The sequence below is a fragment of the Podarcis melisellensis genome, assembly GCF_964234715.1.
Source record: "Podarcis melisellensis genome assembly, chromosome: 2".
NCBI classification, from domain to species: Eukaryota; Metazoa; Chordata; class Lepidosauria; order Squamata; family Lacertidae; genus Podarcis; species Podarcis melisellensis.
Genome location: NC_138529.1, coordinates 121,672,317 through 121,697,831, shown reverse-complemented (window position 1 = coordinate 121,697,831; position 25,515 = coordinate 121,672,317). Strand labels below are relative to the sequence as shown.

Sequence of the window (25,515 nt, the reverse complement as noted above, 5' to 3'; positions counted from 1 at the left end):
CTCACCCCATCTTGGGGATTTGAACCGCTGACCTTCCGATTGGCAAGCCCTAGGCTCCATGGTTTAAACCACAGCACCACCTGTTCTGTTAGGCTGAAATAAATTGTAATAAAATAAAATGCCCTCCAACCATCCCACCCTGTCCTGTATTTTTGCCCGAACAAAGGAAAGCCGAGCAAGACCTTTGGCACGTTTCGCGTCAGGAATTGCCTGGAAGGAGGCATGCAAGGCACCATCTGGCCGTCTTAGGGGCTCCAGTCCGGATTTGTGTAATGTTTACTCCTTAGCCTTTTCTTCCCCCTTAGAGTCATGCAGGCAACTGCATGGTGTTGGGTGTTGCGCTTTTGGCGACTGTTTACTTACTTTCTGCTGGGATCCTTCCTGAAAGTTTTGGCAATGATTTTTGAAATGCTGTTGATTTGTGCTTTTGGCATGTTGGAGGTGGCGGTGGGAATGGGTTGATGATTTTTAGGAAGTGTTCAGATAACTGTGCGTGTGTGTTTGAAAGCTGCTGTGTGCTGCTTCAGCAGCACAAGAACGAGCAAGGCCTTTGCATCCTGTCAGAAACTCATCATAGTTGAACAGCCCAATGTGACTGACTGGGTAAGCTGCTCCAGGTTGCAGAACTGTGGCTAGGGAGGGGTCCCCAAACTAAGGCCCGGGGGGCCGGATAAGGCCGAAGGACTCGTTTATCCGGCCTGCGGTGACCCCCGCCACCCGCTGCCACTGCCCACTTTTACCGGCGCTGCGCCGCTGCTGAATTCCAGGTCAGAGGAGCACCGGAAATAGCTTGTGCACATGCGCAAGTGTTATTTCCAGTGCACTTCCGGGTCGGAGGAGGCCCGTACATGTGTGCACAAGCTATTTCTGGTGCTCCTCCAACCCCGGAAGTGCGCCGGAGATAGGGTGCGCGCACGCATATGAGCACACACTCCCCCACCCTCTGGCCTGCTGCACGATCAGCGCTGGAGACACCGGCCCAAGGCGCGGTAAGTTTGCTGACCCCTGGGCTAGGGAGTGTTCACCAAAGAGAAAGACGAAGGCCTGAAGAGGTGGGCTGGGATTTGCTTGAAGCTGTTACTGTACTAGCTTGGGTTAAGAAATATCACATTAGTGGAATTGAGGGATAGGGCCATTTTACGGAGGTGCGCACAGCTTCGGAAATCCTTTCACACTGAACTCTGCCAACCACCCAAAGGTGCTGGTCTTCAAATGGACCTCAATCCATTATATATATATATATATATATAATTAGTTTTCCATGCCAATCAACTTCCAATTAATACATTTTAATTAAAGTGGCTCCCTGCATGGTGGTTTGGGTGCATTTCTGATCTTATATCACTGTGTTCCATGACCTTCATTAATGTCAGTTACATTTCAGTTATAATAATCCCTCAGTCAACAGCTACATAATTAATTATTTCCATTCATGATGTTACATTATATAAATTTATAAAGCTTCAAGTGAGGAACTCAAACTATTATCTTTATTCTGCCATGCTTGTGAAAACTTATGTCCATGGAGATTCCTTCTCTCCATATATGATATTGTCTCTTTCACTTCCCAGATGTCGTTTTCTCCCATCGTGGCTTTGGGCAGAACTGAATCTCGAAGTTTCTCAGAGGTCTTATCTCTCCATCCCTTGCTTCGATGTCTCAGAACAGGTGACAGTCTGCTAGAAACCATTCTGTCTCACTGGTAAAACATGTCACAGATCTTCGCCATTTCCCCCTCAGCCTTGGAAAAGGTGGACAGTTTTCGAACGTGCTGAAGATTTAATACAGTACCTCTGGATGCGAACGGGATCCGTCCCGGACTCCTGTTTGCATCCTGAAGCGAATGCAACCTGTGTCTGCGCGTGCACGTGACATCATTTTGGTAATTCCAGCAAGAGATTTGTGGCCCAATTAAATTTTATCTTAGAGTACCTTCCATCAGTAGAACACACAAATATAAGATTCCATGATTCTAATACGATTTTTATTTTAACCTGTATGAATGCTCCTCCCCATGTGAGTTCGCTGGTGCGAGGTAAGGGTGTTCATGTGGCTGAATCTCGTTCCGTACACCAAGCATTTGTATGGCTTTTCTCCGGTATGGATCCGGTAGTGCCTCACGAGGCTCGCAGAAACGCTGAAGCTCTTTCCGCACTTGGTGCACCGATACGGCTTCTCGCCCGTGTGGATTCTTTGGTGTCTCGTGCGGGTTGTGCTCTCGGTGAAGCTCCTTCCGCACTCCAAGCACGTGTACGGCTTCTCCCCAGTGTGGATTCTCTGGTGCGACGTCAAGCTTATGTTCGTACTGAAGCTCTTGCCGCACTCGGAGCATCGGTAGGGCTTCTCGCCGGTGTGGGTCCTCTGATGGGAGATCAGGTTCGTTCGTTGGCTGAAGCGCTTTCCACACTCCGAGCACGTGTACGGCTTCTCCCCGGTGTGGATCCTGTAGTGCCTTCTCAGGGTTGTGCTCAGAGTGAAGCTCTTGCCGCACTCCGCACACACATATGGTTTCGCCGCCGTGTGGATCCTGTGGTGTCTCACTAGGCTTGTGCTCTCGGTGAAACTCTTTCCACACTCGGCACATCTATACAGTTTCTCCCCTGTGTGGATTCTCTGATGTGCTCTAATGCCCGCTTTGCCAGTTGCGCCATCTTCACGTAGCGGAAGATTATTCCTTTTGCTTGCTTGGCAACGCTCTTCATGCACTCGGATTTCTGAGCAGTCACAGCTCTGGAAATCAAAAAGCTTCCTCTTTGTTTCAGTTTTCCTGCTCTGCTGCCCAAACGCTTCTCTGTTTCCTCTCCCACCCCCTGGAGGAACAGAAAGAGAAAACGGGTAAGAAATGGATCTTTCAAATCAGGAAAGAAACCCTACTAACTGTGGTATTCATTAAACAGTAAGGTGTTGGTTTTCAAGAAGCTTTTACTGTTTAAAGTGGTACAATACTTCATGCTCCAGCACTGGGGGGCGGAAAGCAGGTGGGAGCAGGGCTGATGCGTGTCCCGGGGGTGTGGCATGTCACCCACGGGGCGTGGCGCATGTCCTGGGGGCGTGGTGTGCCGCCTGTGGGGTGTGGCACCCAGCATGGGCGGGGAGGCAGCCACGATGGCACCCCACCAGGATCACGCTGCCGGGGGCACTGCGCTCCCCCCGCACTCCTCTTCCTCCGCCAGTGCTTGTAGTGTAAAGTGCAGACGGGCCCTCACTCCGTACGGTGGTACCTTGGTTCTCAAATGCCTTGGTACTCAAACAACTTGGAACCCAAACACTGCAAACCCAGAAATAAGTGTTCCTGTTTGCGAACTTTTTTCAGAAGCCGAACGTGCTCCTTTTTGAGTGTTACGCTAAGGTCTGTCTGTTTTTGCTATTTATTTTGCGTTTTTGTTTTTGTGGCTCTTTTGTTTTTGTGACTGTGTGGAACCCAGTTCAGCTACTGATTGACTGATTGTGTGACCGCAATACATTGTTTATTGCTTTTATTTTATGGATCAATGGTCTCGTTAAAATCTCGCTTTTATTTTATGGATCAATGGTCTCGTCATGTTAAATTGCTGTTTTAGGGGTTGTTTTAAAAAGTCTGGAACAGATTCATCCATTTTGCATTACTTTCTATGGGAAAGCGTGCCTTGGTTTTGGAACGCTTTGGTTTTGGAACAGACTTCCAGAACGGATTAAGTTTGAGAACCAAGGTACCACTGTATTAGCAACTATGCTTACAGTCTAGGCCATAAGATGTGCAGAAGGCAAAGAGGGTTGCTTACTCAAAGAGACCAGATTCCCATAATTCTCCTCCATGACCTCCCTATGCAGACATTTTTGGTCTGGACCCAGCAGAGCCCACTCCTCCTCTGTGAAACGCACGGCCACCTCTTCAAATGTCACCACACCCTGAAAGGAGAGAAGGAAGTACTGGAGTACTGTGTCCAGTTCTGGGCACCACAGTTCAAGAAGGACACTGACAAACTGGAACGTGTGCAGAGGAGGGCAACCAAAATGGTCAAAGGCCTGGAAACGATGCCTTATGAGGAAGGGCTAAGGGAGCTGGGCATGTTTAGCCTGGAGAAGAGGAGGTTAAGGGGTGATATGATAGCCATGTTCAAATATATAAAAGGATGTCATATAGAGGAGGGAGAAAGGTTGTTTTCTGCTGCTCCAGAGAAGCGGACACGGAGCAATGGTTCCAAACTACAAGAAAGAAGATTCCACCTAAACATTAGGAAGAACTTCCTGACAGTAAGAGCTGTTCGACAGTGGAATTTGCTGCCAAGGAGCGTGGTGGAGTCTCCTTCTTTGGAGGTCTTTAAGCAGAGGCTTGACAACCATATGTCAGGAGTGCTCTGATGGTGTTTCCTGCTTGGCAGGGGGTTGGACTCGATGGCCCTTGTGGTCTCTTCCAACTCTATGATTCTATGATTCTATGAAAATATTTTCTTCCCATGGGCAATGTTAAGAATCCAGCAATGAAGTTAAAAAAGGTGGAGGTACCTAAAATTTCCCCTGTAAGATCTAAGGTGCATTCAAAAAACTTTCAAGTAGACAGTCTCTGAAAGCAGCACAAAGGATGCCCAGTCTTTGCTGCCACCCCCCTCGGCCAATCTCTGCCATCGGTCAGGGATTATTTGGCTGTGATTCCTGCATTGCATGGGTTTGGACTTTCTATGAATGTGTCCCTGAAAGCAATTCTTCTCGTACCTGATCCATGGACTGCACATCAACTGCTTTAGCTCTATCCCAAAGAGGGGAAGAACCAGAATAAGGCTCCAAGATCATTTCACCACCTGAGAGGAAGAAAAAAAAAGCAGACAGGTTCTGCAGACATCTGATCCCGTTAGCTGCCTGGGCTCATTCAAGAAGTTGCCAAGAAGTTGATAAGGCTCATTACTGAGTTATTTGAAGTTCGACAGCTTGCTCCCCCTCCCAGGCTGAGAGAAAGATGGGGGAAAGTGGAAACTCATTGGGACAGTGTGACTTTTGTAGCTGTAAAACAATGGAGATTTTCTGAAACAGCAATGGGACACCAGCACTACTACCCAAGGCATGCAGGAGAACAACAACTGACAAAAGATACACAGAATAAATTACAAGGATGGGAAGAAATATTACAGGCACACAGGAAGGAGGGAGTTTGAATGCTTCATCTGTAGGTGCAGAAATTATTCAATGCGTCAGTACGAATGGAAGTCGTTAAAACTGCAGGTGCGATATAAGGGGTTGGTAGGACTTGCCGATCAGAAGGTCGGCGGTTCGAATCCCCGCAATGACAGGGTGAGCTCCCCTTGCTCGGTCCCTGCTCCTGCCAACCTAGCAGTTCGAAAGCACGTCAAAGTGCAAGTAGATAAATAGGTACTGCTCTGGCGGGAAGGTAAACGGCGTTTCCGTGTGCTGCTCTGGTTCTCCAGAAGCGGCTTAGTCATGCTGGCCACATGACCTGGAAGCTGTATGCCGGCTCCCTCGGCCAGTAAAGCGAGATGAGTGCCGCAACCCCAGAGTCGGCCACGACCGGACCTAATGGTCAGGGGTCCCTTTACCTTTACCTGGAATGGAGCGTGAATGAAATTTATAAGACTTTGGAACACAGACAGAAAGGGAAACATCAAACCATTAATTCTAGCACGCAGAGGGCCACCTAAATTGTATAATTTGGCATCTCAATGATTGGTATTTTTAATTGTATTCTAATTTGGCATTGTTATAATGAGGCTGTTATTGGATTGGATTGTTGTAAATGAGAACTAGTAAAAATTATTATCAAAAAAACAACAAATGTGTGCTACATGAAGAGGTGCTCTCATTTATCCATCCCGAATGTCTATCACAAGCTGGAAAAAAGGGAGGACCCGGCAGTGGCTAACACCATCAAGGGACAGATCAGGCTGAAATTGATCCCTATTAATCCTTACCTGGGGGGTCTACAGAAACATTGTAAAATGTTAGAAGGATGCTGGAATGAAGTTATGTGGTTTTAGCTGTAATGTTATAAAGGATTAAGTAAAAATGGATTGTCAACAGGTCAGAATGTAAAGTTACAATATATTAAGATAAATTAGTAAGAAAAAAACAAAGATGGAAAGGATTTGCTGAAATAACTAATTGAACTAGAATACAAAAAAGGGAGGTGTGAGGAGGTCAAGGAAATAAGCAAATGAAAGATAAGACATGGAAAGATGGACTTGTTTTTAACTGTTTTTATTTTCTCTGTATTATGTATTTTTTGTTTTTCTTTTTCTTTTCTTTATTTCTGTAATTTTTTGAAACTCCAATAAATATTATTTTTTAAAAAATAATAATAATCCTTACCTGGGGGGGGGGCGTCTCCATCACCCTCTTCCACAACCCACCTGAGCCACGGCCTCCGTGTGGGATCCAGGGGAGCCTTCTTGGTCTTGGGGACCAGTTTGGACTCTCCCACCTCCTAAAACAGCAGGCAGAAAAAGGGAAAGAGGAGTTAGGCAAAGAATGTGAGGTTTGCAAAGGGACGAGAAAGAAACTTTTACAAGTGCTGGGTATTTCAAGATTGCACTGGTGCCTCGTTACATAAGACACGGATAACCTTTAAGTTCTAAGCAGCATCAGATAAACTGAGTCGTGAGCCACGGCTCTAAAGGCTACTGGAGCAAAATCCACCTGCAATGTGAGACTAGACCCGCCAATGCAGTCCTGAATTAGTGCCACCTACCCCTGCTATAAGCTAAACATGTTTAATGGCACATCGCCTGGAGAGGGAGAAGAGAAAGCAGTAGTTTTCACCAAATTTGTTGTGTTTTGATAAGAAAAATAGAAACTAAGCAGAGAATTAAGGCACAAGGGAACAAGTAAGTTGACTTTAATGCCTAGGAGATATTATTACACATTCAAAGTAAATAAATATCAGCCCTACTCCCACTTGTGAAAGGAGGCTGATCTCCATCTGTCTTGCAGGCCCTGCGGAAAGATGTCAAGTCCTGCAGGGCCCTAGTCTCTTGGGACTGAGCGTTCCACCAGATCGGGGCCACGGCTGAAAAAGCCCTGGCTCTGGTTGAGGCCAGCCTAACCTGTATTTCCCCCCCTTTGCTCTGCATTTGATTCCTGCCACTGACTTAGGGACAGAAGAAGCTGCCTTCTACTGAGTCAGACCATTGCAACATCCGGCTTAGTAATGCCTACACTGGCTGGCAGCAACAGCTTTTCAGTGTTCCAAGGGATATTCCCAGCCTTGCCTGGGGACTGAACCTGGACTGGAACCTTCTCCTGCATGCAAAGCAGATGCTGTAGACACTGAGCTGCAACTTGACACAGGAGGGCTTCCCATCAACCCTTTTTGGCCACAGATGCCGGGAGAAAGAGAACTCTGATCTGTGTGCCCAGAGAGGTCGCTTCGGTGCCGCTAATGTCACCCCCAGAGGCGCACTCGAGACAGATGGATGCTTGACCGTTTCCTTTTTTAAAAAATATATTTATTAACAGTTTTATTTTAATTACAATACCAATAAACAGAACAATATCACATCTCATAACTTAATTTTCTTAGCTTCTTTGGACTCCCTCACATCTCCCGCTCCTGCGTTCTTGTCTACAAAACTTTGTCCAGCAAATTTATCCCCTTGTTTCTATTCTTATTATCTAATTTTCCAATGTTATATCTCTAGTTTTAAATATCTTTTTACTCAAATCTTAAAACATTAAATATAACTTAGAGCTTCCAAATATTAATCTTTTCTTAAATTTAGCTTATCTTCATAGTTCACTTCCTCTAGCTTAATGGTGCCAAGTTGTTTATACTCTAGCATCCTTCTTAACATTCATACAGTTTACAATATTTTTGTAGATAGGTCTTGAATTTCTTCCAGTCTTCTTCTATCGTCTCCTCTCCCAGGTCTCTTGAACGTTTCCGAGCACAAATGTTGGTGCTGACCTTTAAAGCCCTAAACGGCCTCAGCCCAGTATACTTGAAGGAGCGTCTCCACACCCATCGTTCTGCCCAGACACTGAGGTCCAGCACCGAGGGCCTTCTGACGGTTCCCTCACTGCAAGAAGTGAGGCCTTCTCGGTGGTGGCGCCCGCCCTGTGGAACACCCTCCCGTCAGATGTCAAGGAAATAAACAACTACCTGGCTTTTAGAAGACATCTGAAGGCAGCCCTGTTTAGGGAAGTTTTCAATGTTTGATGCTTTATCATGTTTTTAATATTCTGTTGGGAGCTGCCCAGAGTGGCTGGGGAAACCCGGCCAGATGGGCAGGGTATGAATAATAATTTTTATCATCATCATCACCATCTCTTCATTCTAAGGTCCTGGGGCAGGTTACAACATTAAAGCACAATATTGAGAACAGTTTTAAAGCCAGGTCCCTGAGATCTGACCAGACCAGACTGTGTCAAAACGCACGCAGGGTCCAGGAACTCTGTGCATTCCCAGAGGAGCCACCGAATTATAGGGAATTGCGTTCCCTAGGAAACCAACACCTGGGAAGTGTAGTTTGGATGGTGGTGGGATCCTCCTGCCCTCTCCACACTCCCCCCCCCTTCTCTGGGAGCATCAAGAGCTTTTCAGGGGCTTCTGTGGACCAGCTGCATGCAAAACCCCAGAACCACAAAATAAAAAATATTTAAATACCAGTTACACGGGGAGGGGAGGGCAAACTGCTAGCTCTTGACCACGACAGTCCTCCCGCCTCCCCCCCCCCCCGACTGGCAGCGACTCTCCCCCTGCCGCGCACATAGCTGCGCCTTTGCTCAGAGTCTTGCCCCCGCCCCCAAACATTTAGCAGGAAGGGAATCCTGGGAACCTTATTGCGTTCTTTGCAGCCGTGGCTCGCCTCCACCCCAGTTGCATGCATGCAATTGTATGCGTGCACCCACCCATGCACCCCCCCACATCACATCTCCCTACCTCTCTGCAAAAACCTCCTCCCTCCACCGTCCCAAAATTGGAGGAGGAAGTGGCTCCCGACCCGCAGACAGGGGCCTCTCTAGGAATGCAAAACTAGTCAGTCTCTCTCTGTCTCTCTTCATTTTTTTTAAAAGGCCACCAGGAGTCGTCGTGGGGATTGGAGAGGTTTCGGGGAAGGTGGGGCTTTGCATTGCATTGCAACCCTCCCTCTTCAAGACAGGCTGCCTGCTCCACAGGGTTGTTGTTTTCGCCTTTACGCACCGTTATGTTCCCGGGAGCCGCGCAGAGGGGGAAATGTGGGTGCAAACGGCCTTCAATGCTCCTGTGCTTGCAGTGTTGTTCCATTTGGGAACATGGACTCTCACCCCGCCGCCCAAAATCCAAAGGGGGTCACAGAAAAACAAGCAAAATTTCTGGGTTGCCAGAGCCTTCTCATGCAGGGGAAGCCCCTAACTCACTGAGGGTTTGAGACCCATCGGCCACCCTCACCTGGTTTAGCCGGCCCATTTCCCAAGATGTGGCTGCTTCTGACCGTGTCTAGGAGCTGCAGGTGTGAGCCATAGGAGCCAACTCCCAGGGGTCTTCGGCCCCCCAGTGAAATATTTGAGGGGGCCAGCCCTCCCAGCAAGCTAATGGGCTTTGCCATTCAAATGGTATGCACTGTGTCATGTGATCAATATTTTATTCAGGTTGGCATCCCTGGAGAGAGAGGTGAGTGCTGGGTGGGGACCACAAGGGGCATGATGTGTCCCTCGCCCATCAGATGTCAAGGAAATAAACAAGGATCTGACTTTTAGAAGACATCTGAAGCCAGCCCTGTGGAGGGAAGTTTTTAATGTGTGATCCTTTATTATGCTTTTGTTGGAAGCCACCCAGCTGTTGGGGTGGGTACAAATTTTATCATCATCATTATCATAATCATATTTTGGTTGCCCTTTTGGGAACGTTCTCCAACTCTCCTCTGCCCCATGGAAGGCAAGGTCAACTAGTTTCATGTCTCATTTACCCACACCCAATAACAATTATTATTATTATTAATAATAATAATAATACTGCGCCCATCTGGCTGGGTTTCCCCAGCCACTCTGGGCGGCTCCCAAAGGTAAAGGTAAAGGACGCCTGACAGTTAAGTCGACTCTGGGGTTGCGGCGCTCATCTCGCTTTACTGGCCGAAGGAGGCGGTGTTTGTCTGCAGACAGTTTTTACAGGTTATGTGGCCAGCATGACTAAGCCGCTTCTGGCGAAACCAGAGCAGTGCACAGAAAAACACCTTCCCGCCGGAGTGGTACCTATTTATCTACTTGCACTTTGACGTGCTTTCAAACTGCTAGATTGGCAGGAGCAGGGACTGAGCAATGGGAGCTCACCCCGCTGCAGGGATTCGAACCGCAGACCTTCCTATCGGCAAGCCCTAGGCTCATTTGTTTAGCAGCTCCCAACAGAATATAAAAAACATGATAAAGCATCAAACATTAAAAACTTCCCTAAACATGACTGCCTTCAGATGTCTTCCCAAAGTCAGATAGTTGCTTATCTCCTTGACATCTGATGGAAGGGCGTTCCACAGGGAGGGCGCCACCACCGAGAAGGCCCTCTGTCTGGTTCCCTGTAACCTCACTTCTCGCAGGGAGGGAACCGCCAGAAGGCACTCGGAGTTGGACCTCAGTGTCCAGGTTAAATGATGGGGGTGGAGACGCTCCTTCAGGTATACTGGACTGAGGCTGTTTAAGACTTTAAAGTTCAGCACCAACACTTTGAATTGTGCTTGGAAACGTCCTGGGAGCCAATGCAGATCTCTCAGGATCGGTGTTATATGGTCTTGGCAGCTGCTCCCAGTCACCAGTCTAGCTGCCGCATTCTGGATTAGTTGTAGTTTCCAAGTCACCTTCAAAGGTAGAGTGCATTGCAGTAGTCCAAACATGTCTCTCCCTTATCGGTCTCTACGGCCACAGCAAGCGCTGTGACCTTTGAATAGCTCGACTTCATTCCTAAAGGCACACTCCTCCATTGTCTCCCAAGACAGGCAGATGCCAACCAGTAATAGACATGTTAGTCTTTGAATTGCCGCAGGACTCTTTGTTGTTTAAAGAAGTATGAAGGTGATCTAGCCCACGGTGAGGAATAAATGAGTGCATCGGGCAAAGACTATAAAGATGTTATTGACACACCCAACTCCCTTTGTTATCAAAGTCGCTTTAAAAATGCAGACAGAGCCCAGAGAGGAATTCTGATTAACACTGCACTGAGTCAAACTGAACAAAAACAGCATATAATTTGAGGAGAAAGGAACAAAGGAAGTTTTGTCTTTTTTAGGTCTTTATATCTTACTTGATATAAGATACAGCAGAATTGTAGTTAGGGTCAGAAAATGAATGTGATTCTTGATATCTGTTTCCCAAGGTGCTCATAATTAATAAATGCATTTGACTCATACAAAAAAATTAATTAACTACACAACCAATCAGAGAATGTGTTACCTCAGTGAAGATCATGCAATACTATCTGGTCTCTAAGCAGCAGCACCACCCCTCTTAGCTTATGTACTAACATTAGCAGAATTAACCCTTACGTGGCAAACTGTATGATCCCTGCTGCTGCACTGCCAATATCCCTGGCCACTGGGCATGCTGTGACTGGGGTGGTGAGGGGAGATGTACTTCAGCAACGTCTTGGGGGGGGCGGGGCGGGACAAAATTAAATTACAGCGAGCAAAGTGAACACAACATTGCTAACAAAATATTTGTGACATATCCAAGACAAATTACAGCCATCACAAATACTGCTCTACTTTACATGAGGAGAATTAAGAGGTCAGAATTCTATGGCAGAGCACATTTTGCAAATATAATCATAGAATTTGGGGTGTTGGGGTGGGAGCTTCGTAAGCCGTCTAAATCCAACCCCCTTTCTTGAGGCAAGACATATTGAGCCAGGGCACCCCCCAAAATATTGGGTGAACTGGACTTTGCTGGCAGGCCTTAAGTCCAGTCTTCCATGTCCATGTCCTCCGTTTCCAAAGGAGACTATGAAAGGTGAGACTTTGGAGCTATGATCCACATTACACCCACAAAGGGGCACCGTTGCAGACACCAGCCCCATAGCCTTTGGCCTCCCCAGCCTGACGACTACATTGATTTCCAAGCATTTTGCCATTGGTCATGTGCTGTCCTTCAGACCAACTCAATCTGTGTATGTGGAAAAGCCAGTCTTAAATCTCTTAGCCACCAGCAGGCCTGCCCTTCTAGAAGTTGCCTACTCCGTTTCTAATAATACCCCGTCCTGCGTTAGTAAGACCTCCATCTCTTCAAGTGTGGCAGCAGCTACCCTTGGGAACTCCCTGCCTATTGATATGAGGCAGGACACTTCACTGTACACCACCCAGAGTGACTAGGGAAACCCAGCCAGATAGGCAGGATATAAATAAGACAATTATTATTATTATTACTCTTTTTGGTGCCTCCTAAAAATGTTTCTGTTTAGGCAAGTTTATAAAGCTGATGTGGGTTTTAATCTGTTTTTGGTCTATTGCTATTTTTCAGAAAGCTTAGAATCATAGCTGTCAACCGCCCCTTATTTGGCAGGAAAGTCCCTTATCCCAGCGCTGTGTCTCGCTGCTATCCCTTATTGATGATGTCCCTTAAATTTCCCGGGTTTCAAAGGAAGCAGCTCCTCTCCCTCCCTCCCTGCCAGCCAGGGAGGAGGGAGGAGGGAGGCTCCAACTGTGGTGCTTGGCTGCGTAGCTCACCCAATAAGGAGTCTAAGAACGACTGGGGGGGTGGAGCTTGCATGCCTTGTGCTGATCAAATTGGCCACATTGCCTGGGGACTCGCCTTTGCTCAGCGCTTCCCAGCGGAGAGGTGACGGTGGTTTTCTTTGCTGCATCCCCTTTGCCAGGTTGCTGCGCTGTGGGAACCACCGCTTGAGGCTTCGTTTGGCTGCTGGCTGGGCTTTCTGCCTTTGGCTCGGAGGGACTCAGAAGTTGAACATACCCGTGCTTGGAAAATCCCTTATTTTGGCTGCTGGTCCCTTATTTTCAAATCTTTAAGTTGACAGCTATGCTTAGAATTATAGTTGTTAATTTTTCTTAAGTGATAACTTTAATGTTTTATCTTCTTCTTTTTCTTAAAAAAATCAACAACACACAACTCCTAGGCTTTTTACAAAGCAGTGTATAAATGGTACGAAATAAAAATAATAATAAGAAAGCTACATGTCTAAGCTACATGTCCTCATCACAACCACGTGGAAGCGATTCTTGCAAGAAGCTGTTTCACTTTTGTTGGCCTTGAGTTGACCCTCCAACCAGTCTCACTGGCGGTGTGCCCAGATCTTCGTGTTTCGAGAGTGAGGAATTCTTATTGGAGGGGGATTTCCAGCCAGTGGCAGAGGACAGAGTGACTCCAGGAGACATAGGTGTAAAAACCCAAACTAAAACGAAGACTTTATTACTAAGCAAATAAACACAAACTCTGGTGGATGTTATTCCTGCAGGCAAGCAACAAAACTCAGCTTTTTCCTTTATAGCAACGGTCACCTGCAGCCAATTAATCCCAGAAACTTCTTAAAGGTATACACACATGTTTCTGTGCCGAATGTCCTCTAACAATTCTCTCCATCCACAGTTAATAAATTCATTGAATCATAGGCCTTCTGTAGAGTTGGAAGGGACCCGAATGGTCAATCCCCGGCATTTCGTATCATTCTATCCTGTTCTGGAGCAACCCAGTCCAACGGGCAGGGTACAAATAATAAAGTTGTTGTTGTTGTTGTAGTACAAATAATAAAGTTGTTGTTGTTGTTGTACAAATAATAAAGTTGTTGTTGTTGTAGTACAAATAATAAAGTTGTTGTTGTTGTGCAAATAATAAAGTTGTTGTTGTTGTACAAATAATAAAGTTGTTGTTGCTGCTGCTGCTGTTGCTAACCTCTTTATATTGACCTGTCACAATTCTCATTGTTCTCTCAAAACCCTGGCAGCCAAACAGGAACCACTGTCATGCCGTGACAATGTCACATTAAAGCAGGGGTCAGCAAACTTTTTCAGCAGGGGGCCGGTCCACTGTCCCTCAGACCAACGTGGTGGGCCGGACTATATTTTGAAGGAAAAAATATATGAACGAATCCTATGTCCCACAAATAACCCAGAGATGCATTTTAAATAAAAGCATACATTCTACTCATGTAAAAACACACTGGTTCCTGGACTGTCCGCGGGCCAGATATAGAAGGCGAATGGGCCGGATCCAGCCCTCGGGCCTTAGTTTGCCTACCCGTGCATTAAAGCATTCATGGCATTGTAGAAAGCAAGTTCCGATATCATAGCTAGAAAACAGCTAATGGCTGAAAGATACATTCCTCCCTCTCTTTCTGATTAAAGGCTACTTGTAAGTATTCATCTATCCCTCTGGTGGCTTGGCTAGAATATTTACTAGGAGGACAGATTTATTTGATAAAATGGACCGAGGGGGAAAGCATAACAAAACAAAAGTCATTCAGGTTTTTCTACATTCTCACCAAGCTTAGGTTTCTCCCCTTTATGGATTCTCTCTTAAAACCAGAGAAGCTCCACTCTGCTTGTAATACGTTGCCTCCGTGTGAATCACCGGAGAGGAAAGTCACCCTCATATCTTTCTCATGTGCCTTCCGCATCCCAAAGATGTCTCTATCCTTCTCAGGATGCCCTCCCTTTGTGCACTCTCTGATGTCTAATAAGGTTTATCTTCTGGCTGAAACTCTTCCCACACTCTGGGCATTCGTAGGGTTTCTCCCCCGTGTGGATTCTCTGATGGTAAGTGAAGTTGGTGAGTTGGCTGAAACCCTTCCCACACTCGGCACATTTGTACGGCTTCTCTCCGGTGTGGATTCTCTGATGGGCACTAAGGCTTGAGCCGTCGCTGAACCTCTTCCCACACTCCGAGCACCGATATGGTTTCTCCCCTGTATGTACCCTTCGATGCCTCGCAAGGTTTATCTTCTGGCTGAAGGTCTTCTTGCACTCAGAACACTCGTACGGTTTCTCCCCTGTGTGGATTCTCCGATGTTCGTTAAGGTTTGAGCAATGGCTGAAGCTTTTCCCGCACTCGGGGCATTGGTGTGGTTTTCCTCTAGAGTGAAGTCTCTGGTGGTACGCAAAGCTGGTGGTCTGGCTGAAGCTCTTCCCGCACTCAGGGCATTTGTAAGGTTTCTCCCCCGTGTGGATTCTCTGATGGTCATTGAGGCTTGAGCTGTGGCTGAAGCTCTTTCCACACTCGGGGCATCTGTAGGGTTTCTCTTTCACGTGTGCTCTTTGATGCCTGGTGAGATTTATCTTCTGACGGAAGCTATTCCCACATTCAGAGCATGTGTACGGTTTCTCCCCCGTGTGGATTCTCTGATGTATTTTCAGGGTTGTGCTCTGACTGAAGCTCTTCCCACACGCCGAGCACTCATGGGGTTTATCCCTCGTGTGGACTCTCTGATGTCGCATAAGGTTCATCTTCTGGCTGAAGCTCTTCCCGCACTCAGAGCATTTAAACGGCTTTTCTCCCGTGTGGATCCGTTGGTGCCGAGTCAGGTTTGTGCTCCGGTTGAAGCTCTTCCCACACTCCGAGCAGATCAAGAGCATCTCCCCTTCATGGATCATCTGATCTGTGCTAAAGATAGACGGCTTTGAACACAGAGTCTTTCCTTTTTCTCTTTTGTGATACACTTGTGGGAGTGGGATTTCTTGGGAACAGACAGAATTCATCTTCCCTGGTTGTTCTGATCCAGCTTTCCTTCTCCCTTCCCTTTCCTGCCCACCATCTGCAGGAATAAAGAAAGATAATCAGAGATAATCAGAGACTCAGATTGTCAAGTAGCTATTGGTACGCAGGCTAAGACCCTACCTCCCCGCGGACTATCTTGCCAGAGTGGTGCATGCTCTAGTTATCTCACGCTTGGACTACTGCAATGCGCTCTACGTGGGGCTACCTTTGAAGGTGACCCGGAAACTGCAATTAATCCAGAATGCGGCAGCTAGACTGGTGACTGGGAGTGGCCGCCAAGACCACATAACACCAGTTCTGAGAGATCTGCATTGGCTCCCAGTACGTTTCCGAGCACGATTCAAAGTGTTGGTGCTGACCTTTAAAGCCCTAAACGGCCTAGGTTCCTGTATACCTGAAGGAGTGTCTCCACCCCCATCGTTCAGCCTGGACACTGAGATCCAGCGCTGAGGGCCTTCTGGCGGTTCCCTCATTGCGAGAAGTGAGGCTACAGGGAACCAGACAGAGGGCCTTCTCAGTAGTGGCGCCCGCCCTGTGGAACGCCCTCCCATCAGACGTCAAAGAGATAAAGAATTACCTGACATTCAGAAGACATCTTAAGGCAGCCCTGTTCAGGGAAGTTTTTAATATGTAATGCTGTTCTGTTTTTAACACTGATTGGGAGCCGCCCAGAGTGGCTGGGGAAACTCAGCCAGATGGGCGGGGTATAAATAATAAATTATTATTATTATTATTATTATTATTATTATTATTATTATTATTATTTACACTACAGCTGTCTTTTTGTAAGGTGTTTCAGATTTTGCGTTTTGTGCCTCAAGATCATGGGTAGGCAAACTAAGGCTCGGGGACTGGATCTGGCCCAATCGCCTTCTAAATCAGCCCTGCAGACAGTCCAGGAATCAGTGTGTTTTTACATGAGTAGAATGTGTGCTTTTATTTAAAATGAATCTCTGGGTTATTTGTGGGGCATAGGAATTTGTTCATTATTTTTCCAAAATATAGTCCGGCCCCCCACAACGTCTGAGGGACACTGGGCTGGCCCTCTGCTGAAAAAGTTTGCTGACCCCTTCTCAAGATACTCCCGATGAGGCAATCAATAAGTAATAATGAAAAACTGCAAGGAAAGGGCCAAAACTGTCATACCTAATTTCTTTCAGGGCAGAAACTGGAAAGTGCTAGAAAGTGCTGGAAGATTCTGGAAGCTTCCAGCAGGTTAATTTCTGATACAAATATTGTTTTGACTATGTCCAGGTCATGCTGAGCCAGGAGAGATCAATTCCTATTCTATCTCTCACACACACTTTGCTTGTATATTGTAACGAAGGTGGTTTTTTTTCCTCATTAAAGTTTTCCCTTTTACTGTGGATCTTCTGACTCTGTGTGGTTCTTTTTGTTTACTGCAAGACACCTTGCAGTTCTTCCAGATTGAGAGAGGATGCAACGATGCCTCGCTGTTAATTTTTTTCTTTTTCAAACAACTCACAGAAATTAGGTGGGTCCTAAAAACACACGGGGCACGGGTGGTGCTGTGGTTTAAACCAGAGCCTAGGACTTGCCGATTAGAAGGTCGGCGGTTCGAATCCCCGCAATGACAGGGTGAGCTCCCATTGCTCGGTCCCTGCTCCTGCCAACCTAGCAGTTTGAAAGCACGTCAAAGTGCAAGTAGATAAATAGGTACCGCTCTGGCGGGAAGGTAAACGGTGTTTCCGTGCGCTGCTCTGGTTCACCAGAAGCGGCTTAGTCATGCTGGCCACATGACCCGGAAGCTGTACGCCGGCTCCCTCGGCCAATAAAGCGAGGTGAGTGCCGCAACCCCAGAGTCGGTCACGACTGGACCTAATGGTCAGGTGTCCCCTTTACCTTTTAAAAACGCACACCTCTAGTGTCAAAAGCCAAGGCAAAGAGGCCTTCTCTGGGAGCTGTATAATGAAGGTGCCTGACACACCTTTGTGTGCAAGAGGTCCCACAGCTTAGGGGGCCACACCACCTTCGAGTGTGGAGGAACCACCAAGTGGGTCCCCTCTGGTGGTCTCAGCACCCAAGAGGGTCTTTAGGGAAGGACGTGGTCTCTCCTGTATTTGCAACCTGAATTGTTTAGGGCAGGCATGTCCAACAGGTAGATCACAATATACCGGTAGATCACTGGATGCCTGTGGTAGATCACCAGTAGATCAGTGGCTCCCCCCAAAGAAGCTCAACAACTTTGGCTCCCCTAAAAAAGCTCAACATTTTAGCCCTGTACCCCCCAAAAAACTGTGCTTTCCCACTTTCGTAAAAAAAGTTTAGCAAGCATGACCTGAACCCCTAAAGAAGGGATAGATCTCTGCAAGTTTTTAACTCTGTGAGTAGATCACAGTCTCTTGGGAGTTGGCCAGCCCTGGTTTAGGGCTTATAAACACTAACACGAGGACCTTCAACTAGACCCAGAAAAGAACTGGTCACAAATACAGCTGTTTCAAAACAGGGGTTATATGAGCTCTGCAGGTAGGGTAAAGGACCCTTGGATAGCTGAGTCCAGTCAAAGGCGACTATGGGGTTGCAGTGCTCCTCTCACTTCAGGCCAAGGAGGCCAGTATTTGTCCACAGAAAGTCATGTGGCCAGCATGACTAAACCAGGGCGCAGTGACAGAAACCAGAGTGCACGGAAATGCTGTTTACCTTCCCGCCACAGCGGTACCTATTTATCTACTTGCGCTGGTGTGCTTTCAAACTCCAAGCTTGGCAGGAGCTGGGACAGAGCAACGGGAGCTCACCCCGTCGTGGATTTGAACCAACCTTCTGATCAGCAAGCCCAAGAGGCTCAGTGGTTTAGACCGCAGCGCCACCCGCTCCCCTAAGATCTGCGGGTAACCCCAGCCAGTAATCTGGCTGCTGCATTTGGGGCCCAGTGAAATCTCTGAGTCGTCTTCATTGCAATAATCCAATTGGGAAGTAATGGGGTACTGTGGTCAGCTGCGCAAGTATCTTAATTTAAAATAAAAAATGAGCATGCTGCTGTTGTTCTGCTCAAACAGTGCAATGAATGAAGCAGGAAAAGAGTGGCTGAAATCCCTCCTTTCTGTGTCTGTCTGCCAGGGGAGAGCAGCGAGCCTTACACAGAGAGTTCAGAGTCCCGTAATTCTCCTCCATGACTTCCTTGTGCAGAGCTCTCTGGGCCGGATCCAGCAGAGCCCACTCCTCCTCTGCGAAATGCACAGCCACCTCCTCAAAGGTCACCAGGCCCTGAAAGACAAAGGAAACAGGTTGTCCTACTGAATAACACAAGAATTCAGGGGGGAAAGACAGTAAAAGGTGGAGGAGAGGTTCTCCTGTAGGATCTGGAGGCTGGTCAGTGGTAGTCAAAAGTCTTCTGAACAGGCAGTTTTCAAGAGCGGAAGAAGAACGTGCTGGATCAGGCCAATGGCTCATAAAGCCCAGCATCCTGTTCTCACAGTGGCCACCTAGGTGCCTCAAACAGTGGGGTAGGAGAGCTGAAAACAATGCCAAACTATTTCACATCTAGCAACCAATGTGCCCTTTTTGTTTCAGATGGGTAAAGGTAAAGGGACCCCTGACCATTAGGTCCAGTCGTGGCCGACTCTGGGGTTGCGATGCTCATCTCACTTTATTGGCCGAGGGAGCCGGCATACAGCTTCCGGGTCATGACTAAGCCACTTCTGGCGAACCAGAGCAGCACACGGAAATGCCGTTTACCTTCCCGCTGGAGTGGTACCTATTTATCTACTTGCACTTTGACGTGCTTTCAAACTGCTAGGTTGGCAGGAGCAGGGACCGAGCAATAGGAGCTCACCCCGTCACGGGGATTCGAACCGCCCACCTTCTGATCGGCAAGTCCTAGGCTCTGTGGTTTAACCCACAGCGCCACCCGCGATGGGTAGAAGAGTCTAAAAAGACCAGGACACAAATCTTCATGGCCCTCCAGCGGCTACGGTGGCGCATTGTCCAGAAGTAATGTATTCAGCGTTAACTCTGGGAGGGCGTACTCGATTCCGACCCAACTTAGCTTCCTGGCATATACTGTGCTCATGTCTATGCGCAGTACCCGGGAACGCAACCTCAGCATAAGTGGGGCGGTTGCCTGTAAATGGAATTAAACAAACAAATCTCTGCAATGATGACCTGATCCGGTGGAGAGTGTGCCACTTCCATTTCCACTCGGGCAGGAAGAGAATGAAGTCCCTTTGCCATCCCAACACCTGGGGAAGAGAAAGGATGTGAGGGTGCGGCGCTTGTCCTTTTCTTCTAGAAAATACATAAATTTGGCACTTCAGTTTGTGGGCTGAAGTAAAATCTGTCTCCACGTTTGCTTTGGGCCTAGTTCAAGATGGCTGCTTTAGATTTCGGGCCTTGCGCCTCCAGGCCTCTGGAATCAGTAGCTAGCCAAAATCAGGCCCCCAGCATCATGGGGCCGGATCCAAAATGCTGATCCTACTTAGAGGAAGGAAATGCATCTGAGTTGGGCCACACTCACAATATGTATTGAGAGTGGCATTACACCACTTTAAACAGCTTCCCGCAAAGGGTTCTGGGAACTGTAGCTGAAGGGTGCTGTGAGTTGTTAGGACGCTCTCACGGCACTACAATTCCCGGAGTACCCTGTATAGACGGATGGAATGTTAAACCACTCTGGGAATTGTAGCTCCGTGACGGGAAAGGGGACTCAGCACCGTACTGAACTACAGGTTCCATAATTCTTTGAGGGAAGCCATGACTGTGCAAAGTGGTATCACAGCACTTTAAATGTTAGGATGTGAATGTGCCCTTAGGCGGGTCCATGAACTTCAATGGGTCTACTCTGAGTAGACCCAATACAAGTCCATGGTGTCGAGGTTCTGCATCCTGAAGACTATTTTGTTGTGGTTTAAGAAGGGTTTCCCTGAGGAGTGACCCTCCTGGTCATGTATGGACATTAACTGTAAGCCTGTAAGAACAGCTTTAATTGTTCTCAATAGTTTTTGTGTATTTAATTTCACCTTCTACTTGGCTCTGATGGGCTCAGGCTGGGAAACAGTTTATTAACTTTTAAAATAAAATATGTGAACCCAAGGTCCCCCAAAAATAAGAACGGGGGGGGGGGGGGGAGTCTGATTTTGATCCATGAAATGAAATGCTACATGTATTTTTTTAAAAAAACAACCTTTTAGTCATTTTCAATTTATGAGAGCATTTTTCAAAATTACTGTTTATCAAATTTGTATAACACCCTTCATCTGTAGATATTGGAGGGGGTGGTTTGCAGCATAAAAAAAAGGACAAAACCACAAAATACAGAGAGAATAATAGAATAGTAGGATGGAAGGGACTGCAAAGGTCATCTAGCCAAGCCCCCAGCCGTGCAGCCACCTCACCTAACTCCCTCCCCAATCCCACCCCTCTGGCCAACTTGAAATATGTCCCCTTGATTCTTACCTCCATCAACCTTCTGCTGGGTCCCCCCTAACACTGACCTCAGTCCAGTGTCCGATGGGGTTTCTTCTACCCCAGAGAAATCTGCCATGGCTGCTATGGCTGAAGTCCTCTCCACCTGAAATGGAACCCCAGGCAGAGAAGATGCAGGTGAGGAGCTTTGCTTCTAAGACTCCTTGAACCCCTGGAGATTTCTAAATCTTTGTGGTTGTCTGTCCGTCTCTGAGCCCAAGTGCTGGCTTGGGACCTATAAAGCGTGGGGACCCCAATCTCTCCCAGAACGCCTCCCCCTATACCAGACCCTTCAATCACCTGCCATTTGCAACCACCAAGATTTAACCCTCTCACCTGCTTCTCCTCTACCTGCTTCTTCCCCTCCGCTTGGCTCAGGATGAGACCTTCCACCAGTGCCACCGCCTGCGAACTGGTCTCGGCTCTGCACTCCCTGACCCAGTTCTCCATCTCCGGGGGGAGGACAGCCAGGAACTGCTCCAGGACCACCAGGTCCAGCATCTGGGCCTTTGTGTGCCTTTCCGGCCTGAGCCACAGACGGTAAAAGTGATGGAGTCGGCTGCAGACCTCTCTGGGACCCTCGGCTTCCTGGTAGCAAAACTCCTTGAAGTGCAGGCGTTGAGCATCCAGGTGGGCATTTTCCCCACCTAGGGTCTTCTGCCCTGTTTTTCCCCACAATGCCCCGCTGCTTCCAGCCTGGGTGGCCGAAGGGTCCTTCCCTGACGCCTTGTTGCCCGGGGAGATTCCTGGCACCTCCATTTTCTCTCTGTGCTCAGAAAGGGCCCTCAAATACCTTCATGCACGAAAGGTTCTTTTCCTTCCCAAGGCAAGGAGGAGGCAAGGGGGTTAGTGGCTGGCTTTACAGGGCGGTCTGTTCCAAACAGCTTTCTCTGGGAAATACTTCACAGGCGAAAGGCTTGAGCTGCTACCTGAAAGGGGGGAAAAACAAGGAAAACACCGAGAGTTCAGAAAGAGCCATGGAATCATAATACAGTGGTGCCTCGGGTTACAGACTCCGCTTCAGGTTACAGATGCTTCAGGTTACAGACTCCGCTAACCCAGAAATAGTACCTTGGGTTAAGAACTTTGCTTCAGGATGAGAACAGAAATCGTGCTCCGGCAGCACGGCAGCAGCAGGAGGCCCCATTAGCTAAAGTGGTGCTTCAGATTAAGAACAGTTTCAGGTTAAGAACAGACCTCCAGAACGAATTAAGTTCTTTACCAGAGGTACCACTGTAATCATAACCATAATTTATTTATACTGCACCCGTCTGGCTGGGTTTTCCCAGCCACTCTGGGTGGCTCCCAACAGAATATTAAAAATGGAATAAAAAATCAAACATTAATAACTTCCCTAAACAGGGCTGCCTTCAGATGTCTTCTAAAAGTCAGATACAGTGGTAGCTCGGGTTAAGAACTTAATTTGTTCTGGAGGTCTGTTCTTAACCTGAAATTGTTCTTAACCTGAGGTACCACTTTAGCTAATGGGGCCTCCTGCTGCTGCTGCTGCCGCCACAAAGTTCTTAACCCAAGGTACTATTTCTGGGTTAGCGGAGTCTGTAACCTGAAGCATCTGCAACCTGAAGCGTCTGTAACCCGAAGTACCACTGTAGTTGTTTATTTCCTTGACATCTGATGGGAGGGCGTTCCACAGGGCAGGTGCCACCACCAAGAAGGCCCTCTGCCTGTGTCCTCCTCAGTTAGAAATATTCCCTTTGTTGTTATTGTCTGATGTAGCTGTTAATAGCTAAAATTTGACAAGGATGGCAAGAAATGAACACAAGAGGATTCCTGACCAAAGGGGTCTAATTTAGTCCAGCATTCTGTTCTCACAGAGTCCAACCAAAGGGAAGATCTTAGGCAGGATTCAAGCACCAAACCTGAAAGAACTAAATGGGGAATCAGGAAAGGTTGGACTGAAGGCAGCGAAGGCTAAAGTAATGGTTGAAGAAGAGAACGATATATACAATTAGAAAATAACGAAACAGAGCAAGTCAAAGGATACCTCAATTTAGGACAAAGAACAGGGAAGAGAAAATCAACCAGAGGAGGAATAAAACAATTGGGGGAGTCCTTTGCAAAAACTGAGATCATGACGAAAAGAAAAAACAACACTTCATTAGACTTGAAAGCTGAAGTGTCCAATGCATGCATATAATCTATTTATGAGTCATTAATTTATTTCAGCAGCAAGGCCCACACGGGTGCAGGAAGCAAACAGCAGAGAACCATGGAGAGAACTCGAAGAGGTGTCTATCCAAAGACAGGTGTGAGATGCAGAAGAGGAAAGACTATTTCTTTAAGACATCCGGCCTGATGAGGGGTTCTGTGTAACTCAAAAGCTCTGCAGTCGAAGGAGGGCGTTGTTTCCTTGGACCTGGTTCCACCAGTCTGCTCTCCCTGCCAGAGCGCAGGCCTGACACACTATAGACAGCAACCCATTTATCCTGAGCCCAGAGCACCAGGGTGCATTGAACTCAGAATTGCCCACACTGACTGGCAGCAGCGGCTCTCCTGGGTTTCAGACTCAGGGCTCCCTCCCCCAGCCCTACCTAGAAAGGTCACCAGGGATTGAACCTGGGAACCTTCTGCACACCAAGCAGGCGATCTCCCCCACTTCAGCCAGGGCCCCCCTTCCTTATGACGCCAGCACTGCAGAGGGTTAGACTGGATGACCCCGCGAGGTCCCTTCCAACGCTGCAAGTCTGTGATCCTAATTGCACCGCAAGGACCAAGGGGCTCAACAGTACATATGTGGTGGAAGTGTGAGGAAATTAAGAAATTTTGGGTAGTAGTACACGAAGAACTAAAGATGTTGAAAATATCAATAACAAAGAAATCAGAGATATATCTCCTTGGATTGATAGATGATGAGATACCACGGGGGGGGGGGATTTTTCTATATGCAAGTACAGCTGCTAGTGATGGGGCCTCGTGTTATGGCCCTTACTGCTCTCCTCCAGGATTATAAATCTGAGCGACCAGGACGAACCTAGGAGATAGGTTGTCCAAAAGAAGAGCAGGGAGTGAAGGGAGAGGGAAGGGTTAATCTCAATATTATAAGGCTTCAAGCTAAGGGCTGCAGTTGTGGTTAAGCAGCTAGCAAAAACCGCATTTGCTTCAGCTCTGTAGGCCAGGAGCTGCTTCCTGTTTTGTGCTTCCCGCTTCAGAAATGCAAGAAGAAGAAAAACACACATAAAAGGGAGAAAAGGGGAGGCTTAGCTAGCCATATAGCCTTATGCCAAATAAGGTAATAAATTGTAGTCTTGCCAGCTGATTGGGGAGACAAATGTATGCTCTCAGGTATAAGAATGCTTGCTGAACACAGTATAGGGGCTGCCAGTTTTTGGAAGATATTCCACTGGTTGCCTCTGCGCAGATCTCAATAAACTCTTTTCTCCGAAGAAGAAGTTGCTTCCCTGGTGCTTCCCTGGTACTCTCCTCGGTCCTGGGTAAGCGGGCAAATGAATGCCCAGTAAGCTAAGGCTTCACCAGAATAGTGATTGCTGATAGGTGGAAGTAACAAACTATACCCACAAAGGAGGAATGGATTTGTAAACTAAATGAATATTTAATTTTGGCAAAATTAACTGCTATAATAAGAAATCAGTCGAATCAAAAATTTAAAAAGGAGTGGAAATGTTTTGATGAATATATGGCAAAATCTTGCTCAAAAAAAGATATGCTAATATGCCTTGATTAAAACATGAAGTACTGGACGGAAGAAAAATTAGTAGGGAAAGATAATAAGAATATATAGATGATTTGAGAAGGTTGTAGAATGCAAAGGTTATTGTAAATTGTATAATGTGGGGGAAATCGAGTGGGAGAGGAGGGAAGTGGGAGGAAGGAGAAAAGAATAATATGATGGATTGAGGAAATAGAAATGTAAATGTATGGGGAAGAAATGGTGTTGGCTTTGGTACATATGTAATACAGTACCGGTATGTGAAAACCGTATTTGGGCTCCAAAAGAGGGAATCTCTCCTCGCATCTTTGATCAAAAAAGCCCCAGGTGCGTTTTGCAGCCGCGGCGGACCCTTAGCTAGACGTGGGGGTGGCAGCAGGCAGAGAAAGAGGGGAGCGGACTTCTGCATGCAAGATTCCTGGGATGCACCCCTCCCCTCCCCCCCATAACCCCCCCCCACAAGACCTCCACCCCACACTCACCCAGGAGCGCAAACCCTCCTCACTTTCCCAAACGATGCCTGGGAGTGGAGGGGGTGCGAGCAGGAAGTGATCTGCAGAGGGAGACCCCTTCAAGGGGGGGTGTCTTTAACCCCGCCCCCCAAAGTCGCAAGGGAAGGAACAGAAGGAGAGCCCCGCGCCAGAGCGCAGCGGCGCCCCTATGCGCCCCCAGCTGCAAAGTCCTCTTGCAGGCGCGGCTTTTGCAAAGTGATCCCGGGGGTGGGCGGGGGTGGGTCATGGGGGGGAGGACCTCTCTGTGTGGGTCCGCGGCGAGGAAGGGGTTAAAGCGAGCGA

General features: G+C 47.5%; 3 protein-coding genes across 5 annotated transcripts in view; 1 reads left to right on the top strand and 2 right to left on the bottom strand.

Moving 5' to 3' along the window:
• The window catches only part of LOC309364552 (uncharacterized protein), a 419,096-nt gene that overhangs the window by 179,609 nt on the left and 213,972 nt on the right, over window positions 1–25,515 (top strand). The gene's annotated exons all lie outside the window — the stretch shown is intronic.
• LOC309365025 (uncharacterized protein) lies at window positions 1,883–6,514 on the bottom strand. Of its 2 annotated transcripts, XM_081903130.1 has the most exons (4): window positions 6,298–6,514; window positions 4,693–4,778; window positions 3,762–3,888; window positions 1,883–2,810 (listed from the first exon to the last, which is right to left on the bottom strand). In XM_081903130.1, the coding sequence occupies exons 2-4, from the start codon at window positions 4,768–4,770 to the stop codon at window positions 1,990–1,992; spliced, it is 1,026 nt and encodes a 341-aa protein (XP_081759256.1). In that variant the 5' UTR covers window positions 4,771–4,778; window positions 6,298–6,514; the 3' UTR covers window positions 1,883–1,989. The 2 variants fall into 2 exon arrangements, with proteins under 2 accessions (XP_081759256.1, XP_081759255.1); XM_081903129.1 differs by lacking the exon at window positions 6,298–6,514 and having other exon boundaries at window positions 4,693–5,211.
• LOC309364613 (uncharacterized protein) lies at window positions 13,774–25,304 on the bottom strand. Of its 2 annotated transcripts, none has more exons than XM_081902276.1 (6): window positions 25,193–25,304; window positions 21,370–21,958; window positions 21,025–21,139; window positions 19,735–19,811; window positions 18,711–18,837; window positions 13,774–15,649 (listed from the first exon to the last, which is right to left on the bottom strand). In XM_081902276.1, exons 2-6 carry the CDS (start codon window positions 21,790–21,792, stop codon window positions 14,538–14,540), a joined length of 1,854 nt encoding a protein of 617 aa, XP_081758402.1. In that variant the 5' UTR covers window positions 21,793–21,958; window positions 25,193–25,304; the 3' UTR covers window positions 13,774–14,537. The 2 variants fall into 2 exon arrangements, with proteins under 2 accessions (XP_081758402.1, XP_081758403.1); XM_081902277.1 differs by having other exon boundaries at window positions 21,370–21,962; window positions 25,204–25,304.